The 25,427-nt window shown below is 36.3% G+C and overlaps 1 protein-coding gene across 4 annotated transcripts in view; it reads right to left on the bottom strand.

Moving 5' to 3' along the window:
- NKAIN3 (sodium/potassium transporting ATPase interacting 3) overlaps nucleotides 1-25,427 on the bottom strand; it is a 364,344-nt gene that overhangs the window by 17,262 nt on the left and 321,655 nt on the right. For 2 of the 4 annotated variants that reach the window (XM_067290496.1, XM_067290497.1), the window contains exon 5: nucleotides 6,499-6,607. In XM_067290496.1, coding sequence (XP_067146597.1) covers nucleotides 6,536-6,607 — 72 coding nt within the window. In that variant the 3' untranslated portion in view covers nucleotides 6,499-6,535. The remainder of the gene's footprint in view (nucleotides 1-6,498; nucleotides 6,608-25,427) is intronic. The other 2 variants (XM_067290494.1, XM_067290495.1) reach the window with 1 other exon arrangement.

The raw sequence follows: 25,427 nt of genomic DNA, 5'->3' as shown, positions 1-25,427 counted from the left end.
GCAGATATTTTACTCAAGTGGCCCAGATATTCAGGGTGAATTTCTTCAAGTTATTTGATTCACACTTTGCTGTAGGCTATGCTCTGTCAACAAGAAACCGGAATTAGCATACGTTGGTCTTTTAGATGATGCTATTCACTTGCACTTTGTTCACATTCTAAATGGATACAAAATAAATGTTACATTCTGCATTAAATGTATGGTATTTTCAGGCAGGTAATTTCTTCTGCTGGTAGAAATATTCCAGAGTCAAGATTTCCCTTTGAAATAGTGGAAACTATCTATTATTTAAAGACAAGTGCTCAGCCAGAACCAGGTGTTCTTTAACTGTCCATGGGGATTAAAACTGGAAATGAAGACTATCTTGTATATTTTGTCTGGGAAAGGTCAAAGCAGAGAGTGGAATGAGTATTTTCTTCTTAGTTGTTTTCCTGTGACTGATTATTTGTCTATGGTTTTAAGCAGAAAAAAAGAAGGGGGGAATCATGCCTCTACTGCAATTTTTTTTGCCATTGATTTAACAAACCTGGATCAAGATTTCTTCTGGTCTTTAGTATTTATATTGTTTAACTACTTTCTTTTTATATCACGGCGGAGGTTTTACCCTTGGTTGTTCGAATTATATCTGTTCATCTGTTTCCATAGGAACTAGGACAAATGCTTGTCCAGACAATTGTATATTTTAATGTAAAAATAAATAAATAAATAAAGGAAAGAAATAATATGTAGAGGTAATTTAAAGAGTATAGCGTCCCTGCTGTATTTGTTCCTTCATTAAATACTTCAGAATTCATTCTGTCAGTTTAGTGTAGGAATGGTCTAGCATTTTCTGTTAATTTACACGTTAAGGCTAACGATAAGTAGGAGAGGACCAATGGGATTGCAAGACCATACAATGTCATTACACTAACAGGTTTACCCTTTATATTTCTGACATTTCTGATAGTACTCCAACCTCTCCTCTGGTTCATAGTGTGTGTCTGCAAGGCGATGACAGCTGGTGCTAACAGGGAACACTGATGCTCCCTGGGTGTTATTAACCCCCAAAACACAGCGCAGCACCTTGCTACAAGGAGGAGGAGGGACCCTCTGTCATCGGCCAGATATGCTATAACACTTCCTGGGCTCCCCAGGCTCCCAGGCATCATGGACCACATCTGAGGCCAGCTGCATTAGAGCCTTCATCTCTGTAAGAGTCCACATTTGCTCATTTCCAGAAAACTGTTTACTTTAATGGACACATAGAATACATCTTGGTTGTGGAGCCATTTCAATTCTGTGCCTAGCGATACACTGATTCTGTTGTTTTATCAAAACTGGTTTATCAAAATTCTGGGTTTTGGGGTTGTGCTGTTCCAGACGAACAGAAAGATGCAAATTTCTTTTCAAGCCCTCCAAAGATACTGATAGTCACTGCCATTTTATAGAGATGCCAAAGCCAGGAGAATACTGCGAACCTGGCAGCTATAGTGCTGTTTCCATGCCAGGCAGTAAAACTTATTATCATTTTAAAAGTCTGTGTCAAGCATATTCAAGCACTAGTCATTAACAGCACATTGTGTTTCAGTGTCTGCAGTCATTGCAGCCTCAGAGTGAGTGCAAAAGCCCAGGGATTAGCTGTGCTACTGGCTACTGTTTGGAAAGTTTCAGAAGTCTTAATTTTCAGTTAGATCATTCAGGGTAGTCACTGTGTGAGGATGTTTGATTCTTGTAATGCCCTACACAAGTTTAGTGCAGTATCTTCCTCCTGGGTCATTTTTTTGTATTAACTATTTTATGTCAAAAATTCTCTTTTCTAAGAGGTAAATGGGCTCAACCATATGGGAAATTGCTGTTGATGTAAAGATATTAAATAGCAGGATCCCAAGAACTGCTTACTTAAACACATATTTATTATATATAAAAATACAGTCATAGATATAGTCATATATATAGTCACATATATATATAAATAGTCATATAGTCATAGACCTATATTGGTCTGTTGTTAATATCTGCTATTGCTAGTTCTCATTCCTACTGCAAAAAGCATAGTATATTTATAAAAAGTTTATCACTGCTGGATCTCACATGTAACTGCAAATATTAAATTAAATTAAATGTGAATGAAAATTCTATCTCTCTCCTTTGACTGGTGACAACAGATGCTCAGTGGTGTGTATAAATGTAATGCTGTGTATCAGATAAAACAATGCAGTAGTTTTTCAACTTGAGAAATAGTATATTTTAAGGAATATTTGTCTAATAATAGCAAGTGGTTGTCTCCTAAGATATCACAGTAGAGGAGAACTCTTCCTTTTTTAAAAAGAAGATTCATCTTTCTCTCTGCTCTGAAAATCCCTGAGCTCTGAATACAACTAGCATAGGGGAGAGACAAAAAATTTCCATTTCTTGTTTATTAATTTTGCTTTTGCTATGTCTTTTGCTGGATAGAGCTTTCCCTTTATGATGAATGAAAGCTCTTTCCTTTATTCTTGCTCATGCACAAAAGAGGTTTGAGCTTCCTTGGGATGACCATTTGGTGTTTCAATCTTGTCCTTATAATAAATCCTGAAATCACAATTGTATGCTTGTTTCCTTTCCTCTGTTTTCACTTCTTCTTCCTTATACAATTTGTATGCAACTCAGCTTTCACTTCACAGATTCACATACAATACAGAACTATCACTTTTGACATGTGCCAATGTCATGTTTATAATCCAGTATTTAATAGTAATAGTGCTATCAATCGTTTCTCAAAGTAAGTCAGAAAATATTTATAAAATTTAATAATGTATTAATAATGTATAACAATATATTTTGCCTAGTCTCCAGACTCCACTTTATTAAAACCATTCAGTAACACTGACAAGGTGGTAACAAGTTTCTGAGTTCATTTTTAGGAGAAAATGATTCACAAACAGGATAGTGACAGGCTTTTATGATTACAGATCTCACATATTCTGTTCCTTCAAAAGGGCTTATATAGATTGATAGATCTACAAAGAAAGAAATGAAAAAATGAAAGGAAGAGATATAAATAGACTTTTTCATTAGGATGAATGATGGAAGGTATTAACCCCACTACAGCAGTGTGCCTTTTACATGTCTTCTTCTTTATTCCTTTTGACCTGCTATCATCTTCCTTCTAAGTAAAAGTTAACTACAGTCTGAAACATAAGTAAGGTGAGCAATAGCTGGAAATAAATGTTTCCTCAAGCATTATTACCGTTCAGAAAAGTGTCCATCAGCTGAAATGTCAGCCTCAGAATCCATTTAAGCACTGCACAGAGGCTAAACAGGCAATTATTATTAATTTTTAAGCCTGCCTGACAGGTTTCAGACCAAGAACTAGGGTTAACTTGATGCACTGAATATTGCAGAATGTATTTAATTGGGGAGACTGTGTGACTCTCAGATGGCTGAAGATTTATTCTGTGCAAAACACTACAACACTATTATAGAATAGTTGCCTTTACCTATGAAAAAAATCTGCTCCATCATATTAAAATGCACACAATTGGTCTTTCATTGCAGATTCTCCAACTTTTATCCTAATATAATCACTGTCTACTTTTAACTTGACTGTTCTGAAGCACCACTGTACTTCTCTCTTAAATTGTTTAGTTCATTATGTTGCAAGTTAACAATGTGGATTTTTCCAGAATAACTCCTTTTCTCAGCTAATTACTAAACCAAATCATCCCCCCCTCCCCCCCATCTTACATGAATGTTTCTTCATTTAAAACATATCTATGGCATTGATATCGATGATAGAACATTGTAACATACACCAGGATACTAATGCATAAATAGGGATTACGATACAAATTAGCACAAAGTGAGACGCTGAAGGGCTATTAGTTGCTTTTGATTGATTGATTTCAGGATCTTACATAAAAAAAAAAAAAAGGGAGGGGAACAAATGAGAAGTTATTTCCCCCTACTGGTTGTAAAACCTGCTAGGTGGATCCATGCTGCTTCTTTGCTCCCCTTCCAGCACCCCACTCTGGCCCCCTGTGCCACATGATCCTCTGGTAACCAAAAAAATCAGTTCCCACAGGAATCTGGAAGATTATATGCAAAGGTACAAGTGAAAATGCTAAAGTGGTCCAATCATAATGAAGAATATACAGAGAGGATTAGACTGTACTTTTCGAGATAAGTAAAATGATTTTCACACATATGTAACAAAATACTGTACTCAGGCTTGCCATTGGTAGTTAACGGAGACAAGCAGAAATTAAATGTAGATATTTGCTACAGAGAATGAGTGCTGGGTTGATGCTGGGTAGTGGATCACCCTAGCACTTGATGTATTTCATTGTTTAGTAAATATGTCAACTGTGCTCCATTCACAGTGAATTAAATTTCCATTGGTATCATACAGGATGAAACTCTCAAAAGATGGTAAGATTGGCAAGCAGTCAGAGGAAAGTGGATAGGGCCTTGGATGTCAAAGACGGACCTTGCCCTGACTCTTCTGAAGTACACACATATTCTGTGTGAACAAGGCCATTAACTTGACAATAACCCTCTTGTGAGAGCTTGAACATAAACTGCATGTACTCTCTAGCAGGTGACTGTATTTGCCAAGAATGTGTTATACTCTTTGGTGGGATTTTTCTATTTCTTTCACACACACCTAAAACACTGATGTGTGAAGCACACCATTAAGAACTAAACAAAAACAACAGTAATATAGACACACTTATATAGAAAGTAAAGTGTCTGACTTCCCAGGTACACACAAATCAGTATCTGCATGTGTATGCGCATGCCCACAAATTATTATTCTACTAATTAAACATAGTGAAATCTTTGTCTTCCTAATGAATCTTCCAGTGTTCCTAATCACTTCATGATGCCCCAGTGCTCCATGAATTTTGTTAGCAATTGTCTCATAAATTAAGTTTCCAGATATCAATATGAAGCCCTGACTTGCCAGAGCCAGATGAAAAGGGCAGTTGACTCTTGATTTCACTAACAAAAGACCCTGTTATACATCTCAAACTAGACTGCTGTTTTGCTTCCACCCTATCCTACGCTGTTACCCTGTGTCACCAGTTCCTGACTAATCAGTGAGCCTAGCTTTCTGTGGAAGTGATGTTTAGGCTTTTCCTCCACCTTAAGACCTGCATTTCAGGTTGCTCCTCCAATTGTTCATGGTTTTCATGTACTGCACCAGTTTTCACCCAGGTTTCTTGGACTGTTTCTTACTATACTATGTGCACAGAATACTTATGACTCCTTCCCAGTCAGTATTATCTGAGAATTTCTTTGATCTATTTTCTTCCTAATAGAAACCTAAATGAAAGTGTTAAAACACATTGGACAATAATGTCTATTGCATTATGATGGAGAGCTGAACATAGCATAGTTTGCAACACTGGAAAAAATATTTTGTTTATGATTCTTCACACCGTTTTCAGTCAAAAAGTCTGTTTTTCCTTCAGAGCCATGGATTACTTGAATTATACTTTCAATAAGATTTTCAAGGTATTACCAAATGCTTTCCTCAGATCTGAAGTAATTTAATTTAATTTAATTTCTTTCATTTCACCCACTAGTGCTAATTCAATGAAGAAACAAACAACTATGTTAAGTTTTATGAATAAATGTTTATGAATAAATATTTTATTTTATATTACTTATCCTATAGCTGTAAAAGGAATTTTCCTCTTGTCAGCTGTTCCATTTTTTTCCCTAGAGATAGGTATACTGCATAACTACATATATATGAGAGGGAGTAATTGACATGATCACCCATTCTCCCTTTTTTAAACAGGCTTGTTTTCACATTTGCTCCTCTTTGCTCAGCCAGTATCATTCTAATCTCAGTTCTGCTTACAATTCCCTATGACTGTCCTGTGGGTATGGCGAGTTTGTTAGGCAGTCACCATAATCTTCTTGCACACAGCAGCCTACTTAAAAATTCAACACATTCAGGTTTTTGAAATGTTCATTTGAGGACTTTCAATAAATACTTTTTTAAAGGTGTTCACACTTTCAAATGTTTTCAAAAATGGAAGTATATATATATATATATACACATATATATAAGGGTTTTCTTGATAAAGACGGTTTGAGAACATGGGGTCAGCAGTTCAGACACACAGTCTAGTTAATTCTAAGTGTTGAACATGTCTATCTAACTGTCAATGAGAGTGGCACTGAACACTGTAGATGGTTAGACCTTTCATCTGCATTAACTTTACTGTTGATAAAATGATCATTAAAAAACCCCCACAAAACCGTCTTCATGAACGTTGATTCAAATTTAAATGTACATACATAAAAATTTACATCTATGCACCATGCTTTTGAGCAGTATGACTCTGACTCATGCAAGCAGTTCACAGAGCCCTATCAATAGGTTTTATAAGTACGATCCTGATGTCTGCAGTACCTAAATAAACATGTGTTTGAAAAAAATTAGTTGTGTACATGAATGCCACATCCTCCAGTTTTTCGTATTTTGTTCTTCATCTTGGTAGTTAACACAAGACTAAGTCTCACCCCAGATAATGTGGCTCCAGAGACGGATAGGTGTGTATCAGTACTTACAGCTGTCCTCTTCCTCCATGAAAATACTGATCACGTAGCAGGCATACACAAATCCAATCAGCTGCATGAAAGAAGAGGAAAAGCAATCATTAGAATACTTTGAACACTCATTAAGCTTCTGCTACAATGCTACATAAATACAGGTGTCACAACTGTATTTAGCAAAGATTTGCTTCCATTTTCTGAATTTATATGTAAATTTCAGTGCATATGATCACAAAAAGCAAAACTAAACAGACTGTCATTTGCTCATGCTGCATTATATTCTAAAATCTTTTCCTCTTTTCCAGACCTACTGAGAACATACATAGTATTTTGAGTAATACTGTTTGAAGACACTTGGATCTTGATGTTGAGCTATTATTTACATTCCTTTGTTTGTTCAGGACCTCTTGTGCTCACATGATTTTATCCATGTGAATGCTAGCCTCCTAAACACCTAACTTACATATTAAAAAGTTAAAATATTTATTGACTGTTAAGGAATTAAGTCATAGTCAAGTTATTACAGAATTCACAAGAGTGTCAATTCATGTTATATAAAGTGTCTCTGTGTAAAACTGCATGGCAAAAGTTTAATTTAGTATGTGAAATGTCATGATGCAGCTAAACTTTAAAGCATGTAAAGCAGGAAACACCTTATCAGCAAGGCCTATCAGTAAATCACATTCACTATGAAAGAAATGAACAGACTCATTTCCCCAAAGGACAATATCAGAAATATCATGCCAGTATTTTAACAGCAGCTCCCAGAAAAAGATCCTCCTCAACCTGTTTCTTGTGGCTTGTGCCACTGAGAGGAAGGGATTAAGATTCTCTGGAAAGGGGAATGGAAATTTTGCTCATTTGTTTTCCATGTAGATAAAATGTTTCCTTATGATTGTCACCAAGAAGGAGAAAATTCCATTGGGCAAGGAAAACCTATTAAACTGCACTGCCTAGACATATCCATGCTTGAGAAAATACTGTTTGTGCAGCTGTACTCAATTCACGTTATCTGAAAGCCTTGAAAAGATTTTCATGAGAGATTTCTAAAATAACCTGGAGATTAGTTTTTTTTTTTTTTTTAATCCTTTTGGTTAGGTCCATTCAAAAAATCTAATTAAAATAGTTCTTTTAAGAGTGTCACAGATCAGCCATCTGAGAAAGAGGTGATTTAATAGTATCTAGACAGGTGTAAGCTCCTTTGGAGGTGCAGAGATCATTCCAGACTGCTTTCTCGCTCGGCTACGCCAGGAGCTTTCCAAGAGCCTCTCTACAGACAAAAAGCTTGTCTACACAAGGGAATTCGGGGAAGTTAAGATGAATTAACTAAAGCTGTAAAATCAATGCACGTAAGATAAAGTATATTAAATCCCTATGTGTCCTTTTCCATTCAGAAATAAAGTGGCCTTAGTTCACTGTAGCTTAATCCTCCTCCAAGGGATTAATCTTCCCCATGTAGAATTAAGCTACAGTACACTAAAGCCAAGTTATTTGTAAATGAGAGCTGTCACGCTGCTGTGGCACAGTCCTGCCACAACTTCCTCTCGTGGATATCCACCTCACTCATGTTTTCAGAAAGTGAGCTTGTGAGTTTAATCTAACTTTCCCTTCTCTTCAGCTGGCTGAAGTATCGGCAGCTTCCTTGGCATTTTTTTTCAAATAACATTGCATAGTCTTTTTCAGGTGGACATAATTTCACTGTACCGATGCTCTGAGCTAGCTGAATGCATACCAACTCTGAAACAGGCACTGAATAACCACAGTTAGGACAGAGCCGTGCTTCGGTTAATAACTTCCGCAGGAATACACCCTTCTGCAGACTAGACTTGTCTCCAGATTTTTAAACAGAGTTACAGTCACCACAGTGTGAATAATTATATAAATGAATTAATTAAAACTTCTTCTTTTGCTTTATTGATGGACACACTAATAAAATATTTATTTCAACAAATTACTTTTGCTATCTTGATTAACACAGCTGCTGTTTAATTAATAATGTTATGCTCTTGCGAACCCATCCAGCCATCATGTTAATTGCCAATTTGCAGTGAGCTGGTTGATGTGCACTGCCTGGTTTCTTGATATTGGAAATGTTGGCTATTGGCCTGGCACCAAGTGATAGACTGAAATCTGTTGTTCCCTGATAACTAAAGAAAACATGAGACAATGACCTGAAAGATATTTAATTTGTTCATCTTGGTTTTCAATAAGCATTCAGAGGGACTATTGAACTGGTTAGAACAGGATGTCCGGGACATCAGGGGGTCTCCAGCACCTAATGGAGCAGATGGGAACCTTTGGCTTGATCCAGAGAAGAATTCACATGCCAAAGTGGGCTTGTCTTGACAATGTTGAGTTTCAAGACATAAAAGCCTTCTGGAATACCTCCACTGTCCATGGGACTGCCTGTCTTGTCTGCAGAATCCAGTCTAGTAAACTTCCTCAGAAGACACTTCTCTGCTATTCTGAAGGAAATGAGGTGGGAAGAGGTGGGAAGACGCTGGTGTCCCCCGCTTTTGTCCAGCTGCACAGTGGTACAGTACACATCCTGCTCTGGGGTGAATAAATAATATATAAAATACTCAAATATTTGTCACAACAAGAACAGTGTTCCCCTTTCAGGAGACCCTCTGATTAATCTTTCTAGTCCAGGGAAAGGGAAGTGAAACAGACTTAGCCAAGAAAATGGAATAAACCTCAGAAGCATCAAACATTGGCCATGGCTGGAAACAAGATACTGAGCGTTCCTGGGGAACAACCAGTGTTTTGGCACCACAAATCTTGTTTTTTAGATGACTAGCTGATAAACATTGCTCACATTCCCCAAATCACACTGATTAGCAGGCTCAGGGTTTGGGAAACTATTATCACCTAGATCAAACTGGTAGGGCCTTTGATGTGGACTGTACAAGGAATTTCTTATTAGTGGGACATGGGTACATTTATGTCAAGTTATTATCAAGACTTGCTGCATAATCTATTTTCTGCTGATAGCCTTAGGTAGAGGAGAAATTTTAGGCTCTGTTATTTTCTCCCTGTGCAGACAGAATAGTCTCTAGAGGAGCTAAATGCTTTAGCCTAACTAAAATCTCTAGGCTTAAGATATGGACATCTGCATGAAATATAAATGCCTAGTTTAATAGAAGTGAAATTAGATTATATAATTGTCCATCATTAAATGGTTAGAAACTATGAAAACTTGTAAGAAATTAAAAAAGCTAATCATCTGAGCAAATATATGTTCTGCTGCATGATTGCTTTATAAATGAATACCGCTATAATCTATTCTATTAAAAAAAAGAACCAATCTGAGTACAAAATGTATATTTACTTGCAAATTAATGTATTTTAATTGTTACCAGATAACATGGATTAACCTTTTCTTAGAAAAATAAGGACCAATGCAAAATAAATTAAAAATGATTATTTAAATCAAGGTTATTGTCTGCAGACTGAAATATTTTTGATTGAAATTGATGATTTAAATCATTTTGATTTAATTCAGTTAACTTGGCTTTATCATCATCATCTAAGGCCTTAAATTTCTTTCTTACAGTATATGATTGCTCTCCTATCCGCTTCATGTACTTTAATGCATGAAGCTGGTTCAAAGGAGATATGTCAGTGTGTACTGGGTATTTAAGATTACACAAAACTGTGTCCTAGGCTATTGGGTTAACCTTCAAGATCAGGTGTACAATAGGACACTTAGCTACTACACAGAGTTAAGCTACTACACAGAGTTTTGTAGGTATCATTACAAGAACACAGAACTGTCCAAATAAACTAAAACTCTCAGCAGGCTTGTCTGTCAGAGCAAGTATGCAATGTTATAGTAAAGCTAGATTTGCAAGATTCCTCAAATCAAAAAGATATGACTGACTATGCTTCATGTTCTTGTACAGCACCAGTCCACCCAGTTTGCACTCTCATTGGATATGGGTTTTCCTTGACTTCTTTTTTTGCTGATGACAGCTGACGAATATTTATTTCTCATCTATATCTGTGGCACTTGAGAAGTGCAACCTGGAAAACACAACTCTTGTTTTCTGTGAAATACTTCACTATTGTAAAATTTCGTACAAAGCTTAAGAAAGTAAGAAAGGAGAAGAAACTTTTAAAATAGGATGCTTATATGTAAACAGGGTGTAAGGTTCACAGCCTGGCAAGACTTCTTTAATGAAACTTCTACAATGAAAATATGTAGCAAGAGTTAATTTACTGTAGTAAAAAGGTAAAAATGCATTAAATTACAAATCATCCTCACTATCTCCTGACTAGTGTTATCAGGAGAGCTAACAAATTCTGAGGAAAGAACAGAACTTGACTAATTCATCTTCCTAGAAACCTATTTGCTACTAACATTTTTAATGTTCTGCAAAGAGAATTGTAAAGCCTTTTTCTTCATTTAAAGGCTATTAAAACCTTAAAGTAAACCAGAATAATGGGATATATAAGAGAAATAGGATATTATCCTAGGATCTCTGTGTAAATATGTATTAATTAATGAGTCAACAAAACAGAACTATGACTAAGATTATCAGGCAAGAAGAAATTATAACTACACATATTTCAAGATAATGACAACAGGTAAACAAAAATTCAATCTGTAGAGAAGGACACAGTATCAAGAGTAACTGTAAATAATTATGTACTATGGCTGCATGACACATTATATTAGAAAAATATTATAAAACTGTATATCGTTATATACAATTTCAAAGCAGAATGTGATTTTTGAATTAAAAGGAATGAAGAGATAATGTCAAAAGTATGTGATCATTTTCTAGAACTAAATGATGAAATTCACAAAATTTTACAGTGGTAGCAGCAGAAGCCCCAGCCTTGAAGTGTTTAGCAATCTAAAAACATAAAAGCACATGAATGACTAGAAAAACTGTCAAGAAAATGTAGCAGGATACGGTAGCAGCAACTTCTCAAGTACATTATGTTGTTGAAATATTTTTTCTTTCCTTCGTCTTCCTAAAATCTATTGGATTTGACTTGAATTAAAGTCAGGCTTTAGGGCCACTGTCTACCTATTTCAGCAGCATGACCCAGAGTCAGTCTGGTCTAGCCATGCCATTGAGAGCTGTAGTAAAGAGCTTCCCATGGGCTACAACTCAGGCCTTGAAGTGGATTAAGGAGCGAGTACTCTAAAAGCAGTGACAGGAACTTATGGGCACTTTTGTTTTATATTGGTAGGGGAGAAGCAAGTGAGCACAGATACTAAAATAAAATTATAATCTTAAAATATACAGAGAGGTTGCTGTTGGCCAATACTGCAGGAGATAATTCCTCTTGAACACTGTCTACCTAGTGCTGGGAGGTGAGAACAACATGTTGAAAAAGACTGCACCAGTGAGGCATTGTGTTTTTTAAAGTTCTGCCTTTTGTCTGCTTTTTCAAGTCCTGCTTTCAGCAGTGTCCCTTCCTCTTTACATTAAAAGTTGTATTTGACAATCTAATTTTCCCAAGCCAAGAGCAGAACCACTGTTACCTGTGCTTGGTCTGGAAATTTATTTCTCCAATAGCACAAACATATAGCTGTTCTTTAGGAAGATCTTAGGGCCCAGCCAGCTAAATGGACTTTCCCATGATACATCTCCCTGTTTCCTACCAGTTAAGAGGGAGGAATGCAGTTTTATGATACCAAGATGCGTCCCAGCTTGGTTAGGGCTGAGAAAAAGAGGTGAGGACATTGCATATTCTCTCTCCCCCTCTCATGTGCAAAGCTTAGTTACCACTTATTCTCCCTACTTTGTTTTTGTTTCAGGACCTTTAGGAAAAAATATCATATGTTCTTAGAACTTAAAGCTTTGGCTTAAACTGTTTAATCCAGCCTCCTCTATAGCACAGGTCACAGAATTTCAACTACATACTCTAGCAGCACAACAAGGTGATTGTCAGAGCATCCATCCCTCACAGACTAGGTTGGGGGACAGGTAATCCGATGAGTTACTTCCTCAGAAGGGCTCAATTACTGTTGTCCTTCACTCACACAAAAGCAAGAAAAAAGTCCCATGTATTAATCCTATTTATTTGATTGTCTATTGTGTGATGGGTAGGTTCTATGTTTTGAATGAAATGGAAGTCTCAACATGTAAAAAGGCTGAACACAGTATTTAAACATGCTGGCTAGAATACAGTGTGCCTTGCAATATATTAATCACTTTTTAGTGATTTAAGTGAGCACTGTGGAAGTCAATAGTGTAAAATAGAGGCAACCTCTTAACTAAAATTTCAAGAACAGAATGAGGGAGAGGGAGAGGATGAGGGTGGTAAAAAAGGAGAGGAGGGAGAACTACATCTAAGTAAAAAAATCTAAGAAAAAAACCAGAGTTGGATATAAAAGCAAAACTCTCTAGATCTAGTTTTGCAGTGATTAAAGAACACAAAAATTCTCTTAAGAATGGGGTTAAAGGTCTCATATTTTGATTTACCCACTTGTCAGCTGAATAACAGGGACTGAGAAAACCCTTTATATTTGATCTTACAACAAGCAGATAGAGATAACTGACTTCTTTTATTTCTGTGAATCTGACTTTGTGTTATTTGTTTTTATATTTTATAAATATGTACTTTTATTTATTTTTACCTTAACTTGTCAGTTTAAGGATATTTTCAGTTACTTGCAGATGACAAGGAATTTCACATCTTTCAATAAAGCAAATTCAAATTCATGTTTGATGGTGTCTTGTAACCCAGAGTATTTCTTGAAGGTATCAATAGGGTAAAGACTTCTCCATTATGTTGCATGTGCCACTTTGGAAGCTGATAATGAAATTAGAAGAAAGGATGAAAGAAAAGTCTGCCAATGAGTAGAGCTAATGAAATCTCTTTAGCATGTGACAAGCTGCTGGGGAAGATTTCTGAATCCCGGGGAAACTGATTATGCATGTAGGAGATACCAAAGTATACTCCTTTCAGAGCTGCAGCCTACTGCAAATCTTGGATATGTTTTATCTGAACACTAATTTTAAAAATTTTCCATTGCTTATACTGCAATTATGGAAGATGTCAGTTGCTGATAGGACACTGAAAGGTAATTTTTCCCCTCCTTATGAGATTAAAACATGCATAATGATAGCATTATTTCCACTTATTTGTGGCAATAGGCACAAAGAATGCATTTTAATTCTAATGAGGCATTGTAATCTATAAGAATTATTTATTTTCCACTGAATCTTTTCATACTCTTCATGTACAAGATAAACAATACCTGGATGAACTTACTACACCACCACAAGGTAATGCCCACAGCACCGTAAGGTAGTACCTATTTAAAGACAAGCAAACTATGGCATGGGAATACAAGTGACTAGTTTAAGTTCTCAGTGAGGTGATTGTAACGGTAAGAATAGAATTGTTACACCCTGATTCCTACTATTCTCTAACCTTCTTTACAGATACGTCTTAAATACCTAGCTAGGATTAGCTAAGAGTAAAGACATTACTATTCTAGCTCATGTTAATCCACAAACATGGCTTGAAATTTATACGAAAAATATGAAAAGCTTTCCTGACCAACAGTTATGTCAGAGTATACCTCAGGGAAAAAAAGAACAACAGAAAGCAACTCACAGATAAAACCCAAGCCAACTTACTAGCTCATGTTAGGAAATGTTCTATGATATAATGAACTGCATAGTAAGATTTAATCTCTGCGTTTACCAGGCAGCTCTTATTCACTCCCTCCCCCTGCCCCCTGAAGAACACTCAGATAGGATTTTCAGGTGCTGTAGACACGGAAATGTACTTCAAAAGTAAGGTCCTTAAAGATTCGCACCAGCTTAGACCTGGCACTAATTAAATCACATAAAAAATAGGCTTGAATAATAACCAATATTTGGGTTAAATTCACAAGAGTGTAGAAACTCATATAAGGCAGCATGAATGAGCACAAGTTTTTAATAGCAAAACAATAGCAAAGTCTCTAGGGGACTTATGAACAGTAGTATACCACATAAAAGATAGGTAAAGATAAGAAACTCCTTCTAGTTTATCATTCTGATTTTTCTAATCAAATAACATCTGATGGGATGTTTATCAGATGAGAATCTGCCATATTCAAAACATAGAACAAATGATTCTATTTTGAGCCACAGTTGGGGCTGGTTTTGCCCTTTGAAAGAAACAATATTATCATCAAAAATGTGGCTGGAATCATGTGCTTGGCAGGTGGCATAGCAGCCTCTTCACTCAGCTGTAACATCTAAAATTGTGCAACACAAGTATTTTACAGTTGTAATCCAGGTAATTTTGAAAAACTCTTGTATGATAGTTTGTTTTCTTTTATGGCCATCCTACCCATTGTAGTTTTTCTCAGTATGAATGATATTGTTTAATTCCTTCCAGCTGCTACCCAAATGTGCAGTTGGAGGTACACACACACACACACACATACACATAGGTGCCTATAATGATTTGTGAAGTGGCCTGCTGCGAGATATGAGAAGCAAGACTACCATAAAAACATAAATGTTATCAGTTTGCTCAGGTATTCCCAGTTAAACTGTGTGTTAAAAGGCTTTTGCGCTGGATTCCCACTGGGCAGAAAAGCTATCAAGAATTGCAGTGAAGCCCTGCTTTCTATCAGGCTGCTCTGCCTAAAGAATTTCAGAAGCTGCTTCTCCAGTCATATCTGACCTGGTGGGATCGCTTATACCACCTCTTCCTGGCACAATTGATACACTTGCAGTATATGGGTCCCTTACGCGAGTTGTGGCTTCATGCCCTTTTCTCTCCTGTTCCCTACCAACGACTCGCAGTTGATACTGCATCCCACTGCACCGTTGATCTTTATCTTTATCTTGGTCTGCTTCTGGAGCCTGAAGCCCAGGGTGCACCCAGAATCCACAATACTTTTCCAAGGAGTCTAAGCTCAGGCTGCAATCAGGCAGTTTACATTCTCACTTTGCAACAAGCAGCACTGGAACCATTCTAGAAAGGACCTTGTCTCCAAATATCAGTACAAAAACAGATATGAGCATCCCTATGTAGGCCCCTTTGTTGGGCCTACCAATGGCAGCTGCTGAATTGCCCCAGAGTCAACCTTCAGGATGCTTCAGCAAACAGGAGGCAAATTTGGCCTCAACTCCCACCTTGAAGATACTGCTATACAGTAATGCAAATGCAGCAAGGGAATGCACTCCTGGCAGGAGCAATTGCAAAAGGAGTCAAACCGGAAATTGTTGCCCTGAGAATATGCCTTGACTATAAGCAGGTATTATCTGAAGAGTGCCTTTGCAGAAGGGGAAAGCTTTGTTCCATATAAAAGCCTTTTGGAGGAATAAATGATCCTTCTGATATAGTGTATTTGGATTTCCAAAAAGTTGTTGACCAGATACCTAACAAGGGCTTCTTAAGAATTACACACTGTTATGTAGATGCTGATCAGCTCCTACATTGTTCATATATTACTATATTTTGGCTATTTACCAATCTATGAGATTAACAGGTTAATTCCTTTTATGCCATGATGCATAATGATGGAAATTATCTGTAGTGCCCTGTAAGGAATCATGCTCAGCCCTATGCATTTCAAAGTACTCATGAATGATCTAGAAACTGGGGTGAGGAAGTCAATAAACTTTGATGACAATGCAAAATTACTTAGGGCAGTAAAAATGAAAGTTGACTGTGAACTATTGCAGATGGATCTCATGACACTGAGTGACTGGATGATAAAGTTAGAGTTGAAATTCAGTGTCAATAAATTCAAAGTAACGCACAGGGGGAAAAACAACCATAACTACACATATACAGCAATAGGCTCTAAATTTGTTATTACCTCTCAGAGAACCGGTGAACAGCTCATTGAAAACATCAGCTCAGAGCTCAGTGGCAGTCAGAAAGGAGAATCGAATAGTAGGAGAGCAATAGAGAAGTAGATTACATCATTATGCCACTGTATAAATCCCTTGCGCCATGCATCTTCAGTGCTACATAAAATTCTTGTTCCTACTCATCTCGGAAAGCATGTAGTTGAATCAGAAAAAGTACACAGAAAGGTGTCATAGATAATCAAAGATATGGATAGCTTCAGAATAAAGAGAGATTGAACAAATTCAGCCTTCACCCTGGAAACGAGATGACTGATGCCGGAAGTATAAAAAATCATGAATGGCTTGGAAAAGATGAATACAAAATCATTAATCCACTTCTCATTGTATAAGAAGAATGGAAAATAAAAATAAAGTATCAGTGACGGGCGAGTGAAGAGTTAACAGGACTGAAGTTTGTCAATTGATACGCAGAAGAACTGATAGCACAAGAGCTGACGTGCACAAAGCTGCTGAACAGAGGACTTAACAGGACTAAAGTCGTCTACCAACCGATATGCGCAAGGATTGATATGCGCAAGGCTGCGGAATGGCAGCATTAACAAGACTGAAGAGGTCTGCCACCTGGAATCTGCACGGACCCCCAGGGAGGGAAGAAGCAATACGGAGGTGTTGTGGTCTTGCCTCGCTAGCAGGGTCCCCCCAAGCAGACAAACAGACAGTCCTGCGATTGTGAAACTCGCAAAAGTCAGCAAAAGCAGTGTTTGCCCAGAGCCCCAGCCGTATAAAAAGAGACTTGGGAGCTAGGAGAGTTTGAGCAGGGACGGGAACGTGACCTGATCATCCTCTCCGGCTGGACCGTGAGTATCCCCCCCCTCCCCTTTTCCTGGGACGCTGGGTTAAGGTAACTCCTCGAGGTTGAGAGCCCTCTCACTAGGAGAGTGAACAAGAAAGCTTTCAAGTAGGGATAAGCAGTCCTTCCCATTAATAACGCAGTAATCGACGGTTTCAGGTTATCCTTCCTAAATTAGTAATCGCATTATTTTAATGGATGTTACTAATCCAAGAACTTGTGCGAGGAAATAAACATCTTTTTTATTATTATTATATTACTGTCTCAGTCGTTGCTATCGAACCTTCATAGCATGACAGCGTGACAATCAGATCACAGACTAAACGGAGTACTTTTCAACACAGGTTAAAAGAAGTACATTTTCCACACAAATCATAATTTAACTGTGAACTCAGTGCTACAGGATGATGGAGAGGTGAGAAGTATAAACGGATCAAAAGCCAATTAGAAACATTTGGGGAAAAATGTTCCTCAAAGGCTTTGAAAAACAAGACTGCAGCTACAACAGACTTGTCCCAGGAATTCTGCATGCCTTTAATATTTCCAGAAGCTGTTAAGTGCCCACGTTTCCCACATTAAACACTATTAAATAATAAAATATTATTTATATTTGATAAATTAAACTGTTAGTCACATAGCTGGAAAATATAGAAGAATGGAACTCTGACTTCCATTGTGGGAAAGAGCTGAAAAATTTAGCTCTAGGCTTAATGTACGTGCTATATTTTCAACATAATACTTGTTGGATTAAAATGTATTAGTTGAATATTGGCCCCATTCTCGTTTTGGAATTTATATGAAATGATCCAGTTAGGTGTGTTAGTTATTCCAGATGAAATAGAAGACAAAATGTTAGGTAGTTACAGATAAAATATTGAGAACAGATATCAGTGATGTCTCTGATATCATGCTTGTTTACTAGGATTACTTTCAGCAGTTTATAATCCAGGATTTCCTTGTGGCTTATTCATCATGAGGAACATGTATTACAATCTAAGTTGGAGCCAGAAACACTTGTATTGTTTAGTTATGAGTAAATAGGCTACAAAAAAAGTCAAAATTCTTTATGGATTTGGTTCTAAAGTCATTAAAAAATCACAGACTCACACTAGTCCACCAATCTTTGTTGGTAAATGATCATTAATACTTAAGGATTTAAACAGCTGTCAGGAAAAAAAAAAAAGCCTCCTAAATGAAAGAAAGGATGTGTTAGATTAATCACTGCATTTCTAAAACATTATTTCTGCTGACTGTGGGACTCATATTCATTGCCTTATGCCAAAAACTGACATCAGTCTCCAGGTAAAGACCATACCTATGACCCGTTTGTATTTTTCAAATTTTTGGAAAATTACTTCATCCACAGTCAATGTAGCAGCTATGCTGAAATAAAAAGTTATGCACAGGAGCAAATTTCTTCTTTGACTAAAGGATTAAAGATTGTGCAGTGTGAGAGAAGTGATCTCTATGCATTATTCAGAATATCATCTGTTTGGTCTTGAGAATTTACCTGAGAAAACCATCCTCGAATGCAGGTACTTAGAAAAAAACTGTTCTTTTGTTATCTCACTTATTTTCTGACAGATTGGCCTGCAGAATGCAATTCCTTCTTTTCTCCATATAGGTTCTCAAGGAAAAAATTGGTAAGTTTGCTAAAACCTGAAAATTTTCCTTTTCATTAGGTATATTCCTATCGTCTGTTTAGAGATATTCACAATTGTGTGATTTAAACTTCAGTAGGACTCGTTCTTTCTTAATTTTTCTCTGCTTTTCTTAGGGATATGGATAATACTTTACACATGTGCATGTGAAAATGTTTGTGGTTACAGAATGACAATCCCACAGGTCCACAGCATTAAACATCAAAGACTTAAGGCCTGTAACTTATATGTGCATTAAATATTTAGAGTTAAAAATAATTATCACCCAGAAACAGCTATTAAGTTGACCATGATCATTATCTCTTTTAATTTAGTAGAAAGATTTTATGCTATTACACAAAAGAAGAAACAGAACAGTAAGCCAAAATATTTGGTAACAATTAGATTTAAGAGAGAAATGGTAAAATAGTAGGTTCACTGTGACAGAGCCAAGGGACTCCTCTGTACTGGGAAATACCTAATAGCCAAAGCTCAATAGTCAAAGCACCAATACTTAAGTCTTACATAACTGTGACCTATGGCTCCTTATGTCTTTCACATACTTAGGCTAAGACTGTATTGATCACCAGTATAGTGCTAAGCAGGAAAGAAAATGTCTTTTTAAAGAAATACCAAGCAATTCCTTCCAGTGGTGATACTATCATTCAATCTGATTATCTAGCAGTATAATAGCTGGATGGAGTGAGAAACTTAACTCACTGGTTCATTGACTCAATCTTATTTGTAATTTTGATTTGATCATATGTTCTGTCCTTTCTATTAGCTGAATTGTAGTAGATTATCTTAATGATGTCCTTGTTTAAGTATATATTTGTTTGCTAAATGTTTTAACAAAATCCATAACAACTTTATAGAACAAGCTGTCCTCTCAGATTGCAACATGAATCATGAACACAGCACAGTTAACAAAAACACTTACAAGCCACTTGGCTCTGTGTTCAAAGTGATACCTTAACAGGAATATTTCAGAATGGATTAACGGTGCATTAAAGAAAACAGTGCAGTACAATTCCCCAAATTATTCTGAAGAAATAAATCATTTTCAGATATTCCTTTTAAGACAAATAGAGCTAATGCATTTTACCTTGAGAAAAATTTTAAATACAAATGTTCAATAACTTTATTTTCAGATCTTTGATGTATTAATTTAAGGTAAGAAGAAACTGTATATCACACCTGTTGATAGATTATAAATTATTCTAAAGCATAATGCTAAAATGTCATTAATCTCTTTTATATTTGAAAATATTTCTGACTGACTACTTTTAAAGATAGAAAGTGAGTCATTACAAACCAGTATAAATAAGTTGGCATAATACCATAACTTACAAATACTGTCTAAACAGCTATTATTCATTTTCAGGGAGTAGGCAATTATCATTCTATATGGAAAAGGAACATACACAATTTTAGCATAGGGCTTGTGGAACCCTTATTTAGCTCTAATCAGTTTTGGGCACCCAATGAAAACCTCATCATTGTTCATATTTTTTATAAACTTCTAATATTCTCAGATAAATACTAGCATTTGTTTTAAAACAACAGTCATTTTGGCTTCTATATGATTTCTCTAAAAGTTTGTATCATCACTGTGAAAAAAGAAATTTAGGTATTCCTTATATTGCTTTATAGGTAAGAACTGATACCAAGAAAATTAAAAAATCTATATGATCTCGTTCGCTTTCATGCAGAAATTCCTATGAAAGGAATTAGATTTCCTTTGGAAAGAAATAATAAATAACATTGAACAGGAAAACATCTTGGATTACAGAAATTTTGAGCTATTAGAGATTATGATTCTATGAGAAGAATGGGAACAGTGAAACACAGACAGTGAACATCCAGGAACCAGATCTCAGTGACCTGAGACAGCAAGTAACTTCTAGGAGCAAACAGGTCTATCAGAAAGAGGAGATCAAGAAAGCTGGCAGACTGACTGAAAGAGAACAAGCACAAACTTCTCCAGTCAGAAGAATAGAAAGTGATTGACTTGACTCAGTGATGGTCTCTTGGATGACCCACATACAGATTAGTACAGACAAATATAAAACAAAAGTGTGTAGGGACAAATTCAGAAAGGTCACAGCACAAAATGAGATACAGCTAAGAAGAGGATAGAGCACAAAAACATACTCAGTGACATACTACTAACAAAGATCGAGCTAAAGCAATGAGTTGTCACAGTCCTCAGTGATGTGACCCTGAGGCTGTAAGTACATGTGGCAGCAGTGATTATTTTCCAGAATGGCCAGGTCACCCATCAGCTTGCCAGCGCACTGCAGCTGCGCCAACAGTTGTTTCAGCCTACCAGAGGTGTGGGTGTGAGCAGTTGGGAATAAAGCTGGGCCTGTGTTAAATAACATTGCCATCAAGGGAATGAATATGGCCTTGAGACGGCTGAAGAATTAAATGTCTTTTTTTTTTATTTCCATCTTCAGTAGAAAGATTAACTGTGGTCAAACAAATAATGCAGCTGACACAAGGTATGACAGACTCAAGTGAGAATAAGGAAAGAACATGTTAGACATCATTTATACAAATTAGAAATCTGAAGAAATTCTGATTTACTGGCCCTAATGAAATTTGCCTCAAAGTATGTAAGGGACTGATGGATGAAATCTCAAATATGTCAGAACATTTTCATGAGAATTTGTTTAAAACAGGAGAGGCTCAAGAAGATCAGAAAGCCAAAGATTGTCACTATCTTTAAACAGAGATAGGAAAAGGAAAGGGAAGCAGAATCCACAGAATTATATTTCTAACTCCAATTACCAAAAAACTTATTGAAATAAAGAATCAAATTATTTATTTGTAAAAAACAAAACAAAAAAAACATACTGGTAAGAAGGCAAAGTGATAACTAATAGTCAGCATAGATTTGTCAGAAACTGAATCATGTTAAACCAAACTTTTTAGGAGAGGTAACGGGTTCTGTGGTTAGGGAAGAAGCAACAGATGTGATATATCTTGATTTTAGTAAGCATTTTGCACTGCTTGACATTCTTACAAGCAAACTATGAAAATATTGTTTAGACCCAACTACTGTTATATAGATTGAACAACTGGCTAGAAAATTGCACTCAAAAATGGCTACCCATTGTTTGCTGTCATATTAAAAGACGATAATCAATTGGGCTCTGTAGAATTCCATCCTGGTCCAGTATTATTCAGTATTTTCATTAATGACTTGGTTATTTGAATAGATATTATGTCTTTTACATTTCCAGATGGAAGCAAGCTGGCAGGGGTTGCAAGCCCTGTGGAGGACAAGATTAGAATTCAAACAACCTTGATGAACCGATAAATGGTCTGGAAAAAACAGAACACAATTCAGTAAGGCCAAGTGCAGATTACTATACTTAAGTAGTAATAACAAAGTACTCAAAGACAGAATAGGGTGAGCAACAGGCTACACAGCAGTTCCAAAGAAATAATGAATCACACCCCAACCACAACTTGAGAATGTCATACAGTTGTGGAATATTCAGATGTCATACTGGAAAGCAAAACTGAACTTCAAGGTGAATCAGCAATACCCTAGTACTCAGCACCAATATGACGCCAGCTGACAGACCATGCATATTTTGGAGATTTCCCTTCAAGAAAGATGTGAACGAGGTGGTGAAAGTTCAGATGAGAATGATACAGGTGATCCAACATCTAAAAAACATGACCTCTGAGGAAAGCTCGTAATACTAAATTACACACTTTAAAACTTCTGGCTCTGTGAGACTGTGTATGTATGCTATGTGGTTAACTCACATCATTCATATAAAGTTTAAGCGCAATGAAAAAGGGCTTCTTCAGACTGCTACCATCTAAATTACATATCAAGCAATTTTATTAAAAAAAAAGAATAAATTGCTGTCAGAGGATAAAAATCTTAACAGAACTTTTCAGCTTCAATTACAGCATGAAACAACTACTAATATCAAAAGACTCAAGGATTTTCATATTAGTAGTTTAGGACAGCATGACAGATTTTTTTGTGTGTGTCAGTAATGATGCATACTTCTTGTGGAATCCCTATCGTAAGAGGGAAATCTTAAGGAAGGCAAAGTATCTTTTTTAAAGGCCAATACATGAAAAAGATCACTAAAGTAGTTATAAATGTAAGCAGGGTATAACTTTGCCTAATATCTATAACAAGAACAGATGATATGCAAAGCAGAATCTAATTATTTAAGGCTTTTGGGCTGGCTATTGTACAGGCAAGATTCCATTATTATGTAAGAAATATGACACATAGGAAATCTATCCAAAGCTGAAAAGAGAACCAAGGGGGAGGAGGATATTATTCTCTGATGGTGAAGAGACCCTATTCAAGACCAGATATTATCTTCCTGATATGCTAAACTAATCATCACCATGAAATAATAAACATTTTCAAGATTAAACAAACTATAAGCTACTGCTGGACCCTGGGCCATACATGAGAATAACTCCATAGCTCTCTCTAGGGAGCACCTTTGAGACATTGCCAGCCAGAAGGAGATGGCCATACAGGCTGACAGTCAAAAGAAGAATAGGTGTGCAAACATAGGTATCTAAAGTCATTTTAGGCACCATACAGTACTCTCCCAAGTTTTCTGCTGCCACTCCAGGCGTGGATACCTTGTAGGTCCTACATCACACCTACCCACCATATTCCAATGTCTTGAATATGCTTAGGCATCTAAAACGGTCAGCTAGAAACTTGGTGGGATAGTCAATGTGCCGACAGTGACACCAAACACTTACTTTCAGAAGACCAAGTATCTCCCAAAGTGGGAAGAATAGAAAATGGTCTTCTAGAAAGTTTTCCTTCACTGTGAGATTTTAGCTAACTTAGATTGACCCAAATGTAGTTACATTTTATACAGTTATACCGTACAAAATATTTCTGTGATGTTCTTTTTGTGTATGTAATACAGCTTGAACTTATAAAGAGAAATTGAATCAGATGCAGGTTGGGCATCATGGTACCTGGATCAAAGTTTTCTTCCTAGAGGAGCCAGAGAAACCCAGGAACCTAGAACTGCAGTCCACAGCACACAAAAAAAGAATTTTCTTTCAAAAGATGTGGGTTTGTGTCAAAAAGAGACCAAGAAATGCTTACAAATCTCAGATGAAACTAAGTGGAAGGGGTAAACATTATGAAATGTACTAAAAATATTCTGCAGTCTATGGAGAATGGCCCTCTGAACTCTGAGAAAATAACATGTTAAGCCAAAGACTGAACTGGAAGTTTTCCCTCTCCTGCCTGTACCTACATAGATGTTTAACTAGTTAAGAAGGCAAATAATCCATTCGAAAAATCAGGAGCAACTAATTTCCTTTTCTACTTGATTTCAAGATAATACATTTAGGAATAGGACAGTTATTATATTTTGGTTTATGCCTTAAGTTTAGAAAAATGACAATAGCACTCAGGCAGTATGTTTCTTTTTGGTCTGGAGTGGCAGGAGACCATTTTTACACCCTTTCCTGTTTTCTATGTATCTTCTTTCCCAACATCATCCACAAAAAGTAGCACGAGGGCAGACCAAGAGTTGCCAGATTTCAGGAGAAGGAGGTAAAGGAAACTGAAAGGAAAGCAGAAGTGCCTGGCTGTATGCAACCAATAACTTTGCAATTACTTTGTTTGCAAGAAGTGTAAGATTCTCAGTGCTTATTGATTGTAGAGTTGGAAAAGAAGAGTTATACAACAAAAGGCTAGTTAATAAGTCAAAGACAGGATTTAACCTTAATAGCTTCATTAGCTTCATTCATTGCTCATTTTCTTATTTGTTACTTTTCAATACGTGCCTATCATATCTACTCTGTACCTATGTCATGTCTTATCTGCATTACAGAAAGTGAATAATCTGGGCTGGAAGAATTTTCTCTCCTTATTTGTCCATATGGAACCCTGGGAAATTAGATATTTTGACTGGAATTTCTAGTTTCTTTTACTGTTAGTTGTAGTATTAAATACATCCCAAATACTTTCTAAAAATGTTTACTTAATCTGGCAAAATTTCCTTAGAAGAGTTATTCAGAAAGAAAAAATTAAATTGTGGTATATAAAAATTACATTCTACTGTATTGCTACTTGCACAAGAATTGCTACTTGTGGAAACTAATTCATTCAAACAAAGATTTAATGTGTTAATGACTTTTTAAGTACTTAGTTAGAGTCAAGGGAAAAAAGTTATTGACAGATACATCAGTAGACAGTTGCGTAAACAACTCCTCTACCATGCATTTTCCATATTTTCTATAACATCTTATCTGTAGAATGTATTTTTGTCCAGAAAAAGTGCTTTATAGACCCAGCCAGCTTCATCTATTTAAAATGTTTGTCTTTTTTGATGTGATGGACTAGCAAGCATAAAGAATTTCACTTAGTGCAATATATAAGTATGTTATCTTCTCCTAGACAAGTGACTGCAGGTTTATATTTGTCTTCTGCCTTACATGCTAGTTTAGCATGAATAATATACAACAGACATTAACAATTAGCATTAAAGGCTATCTCATTTTAGGATAGGATAGGATTAGATAGGCTTATCTTACCTTGCTTCCTAATGTTTCTATGTACATGATAAAAATTGACAGAAAGTAGAGTTAAGAGCA

The sequence above is a fragment of the Apteryx mantelli genome, chromosome 2, assembly GCF_036417845.1.
Source record: "Apteryx mantelli isolate bAptMan1 chromosome 2, bAptMan1.hap1, whole genome shotgun sequence".
Lineage (NCBI taxonomy): Eukaryota > Metazoa > Chordata > Aves > Apterygiformes > Apterygidae > Apteryx > Apteryx mantelli.
Note: the sequence above shows the minus strand (reverse complement) of the source record. Positions and strands in the feature narration are given on the sequence as shown.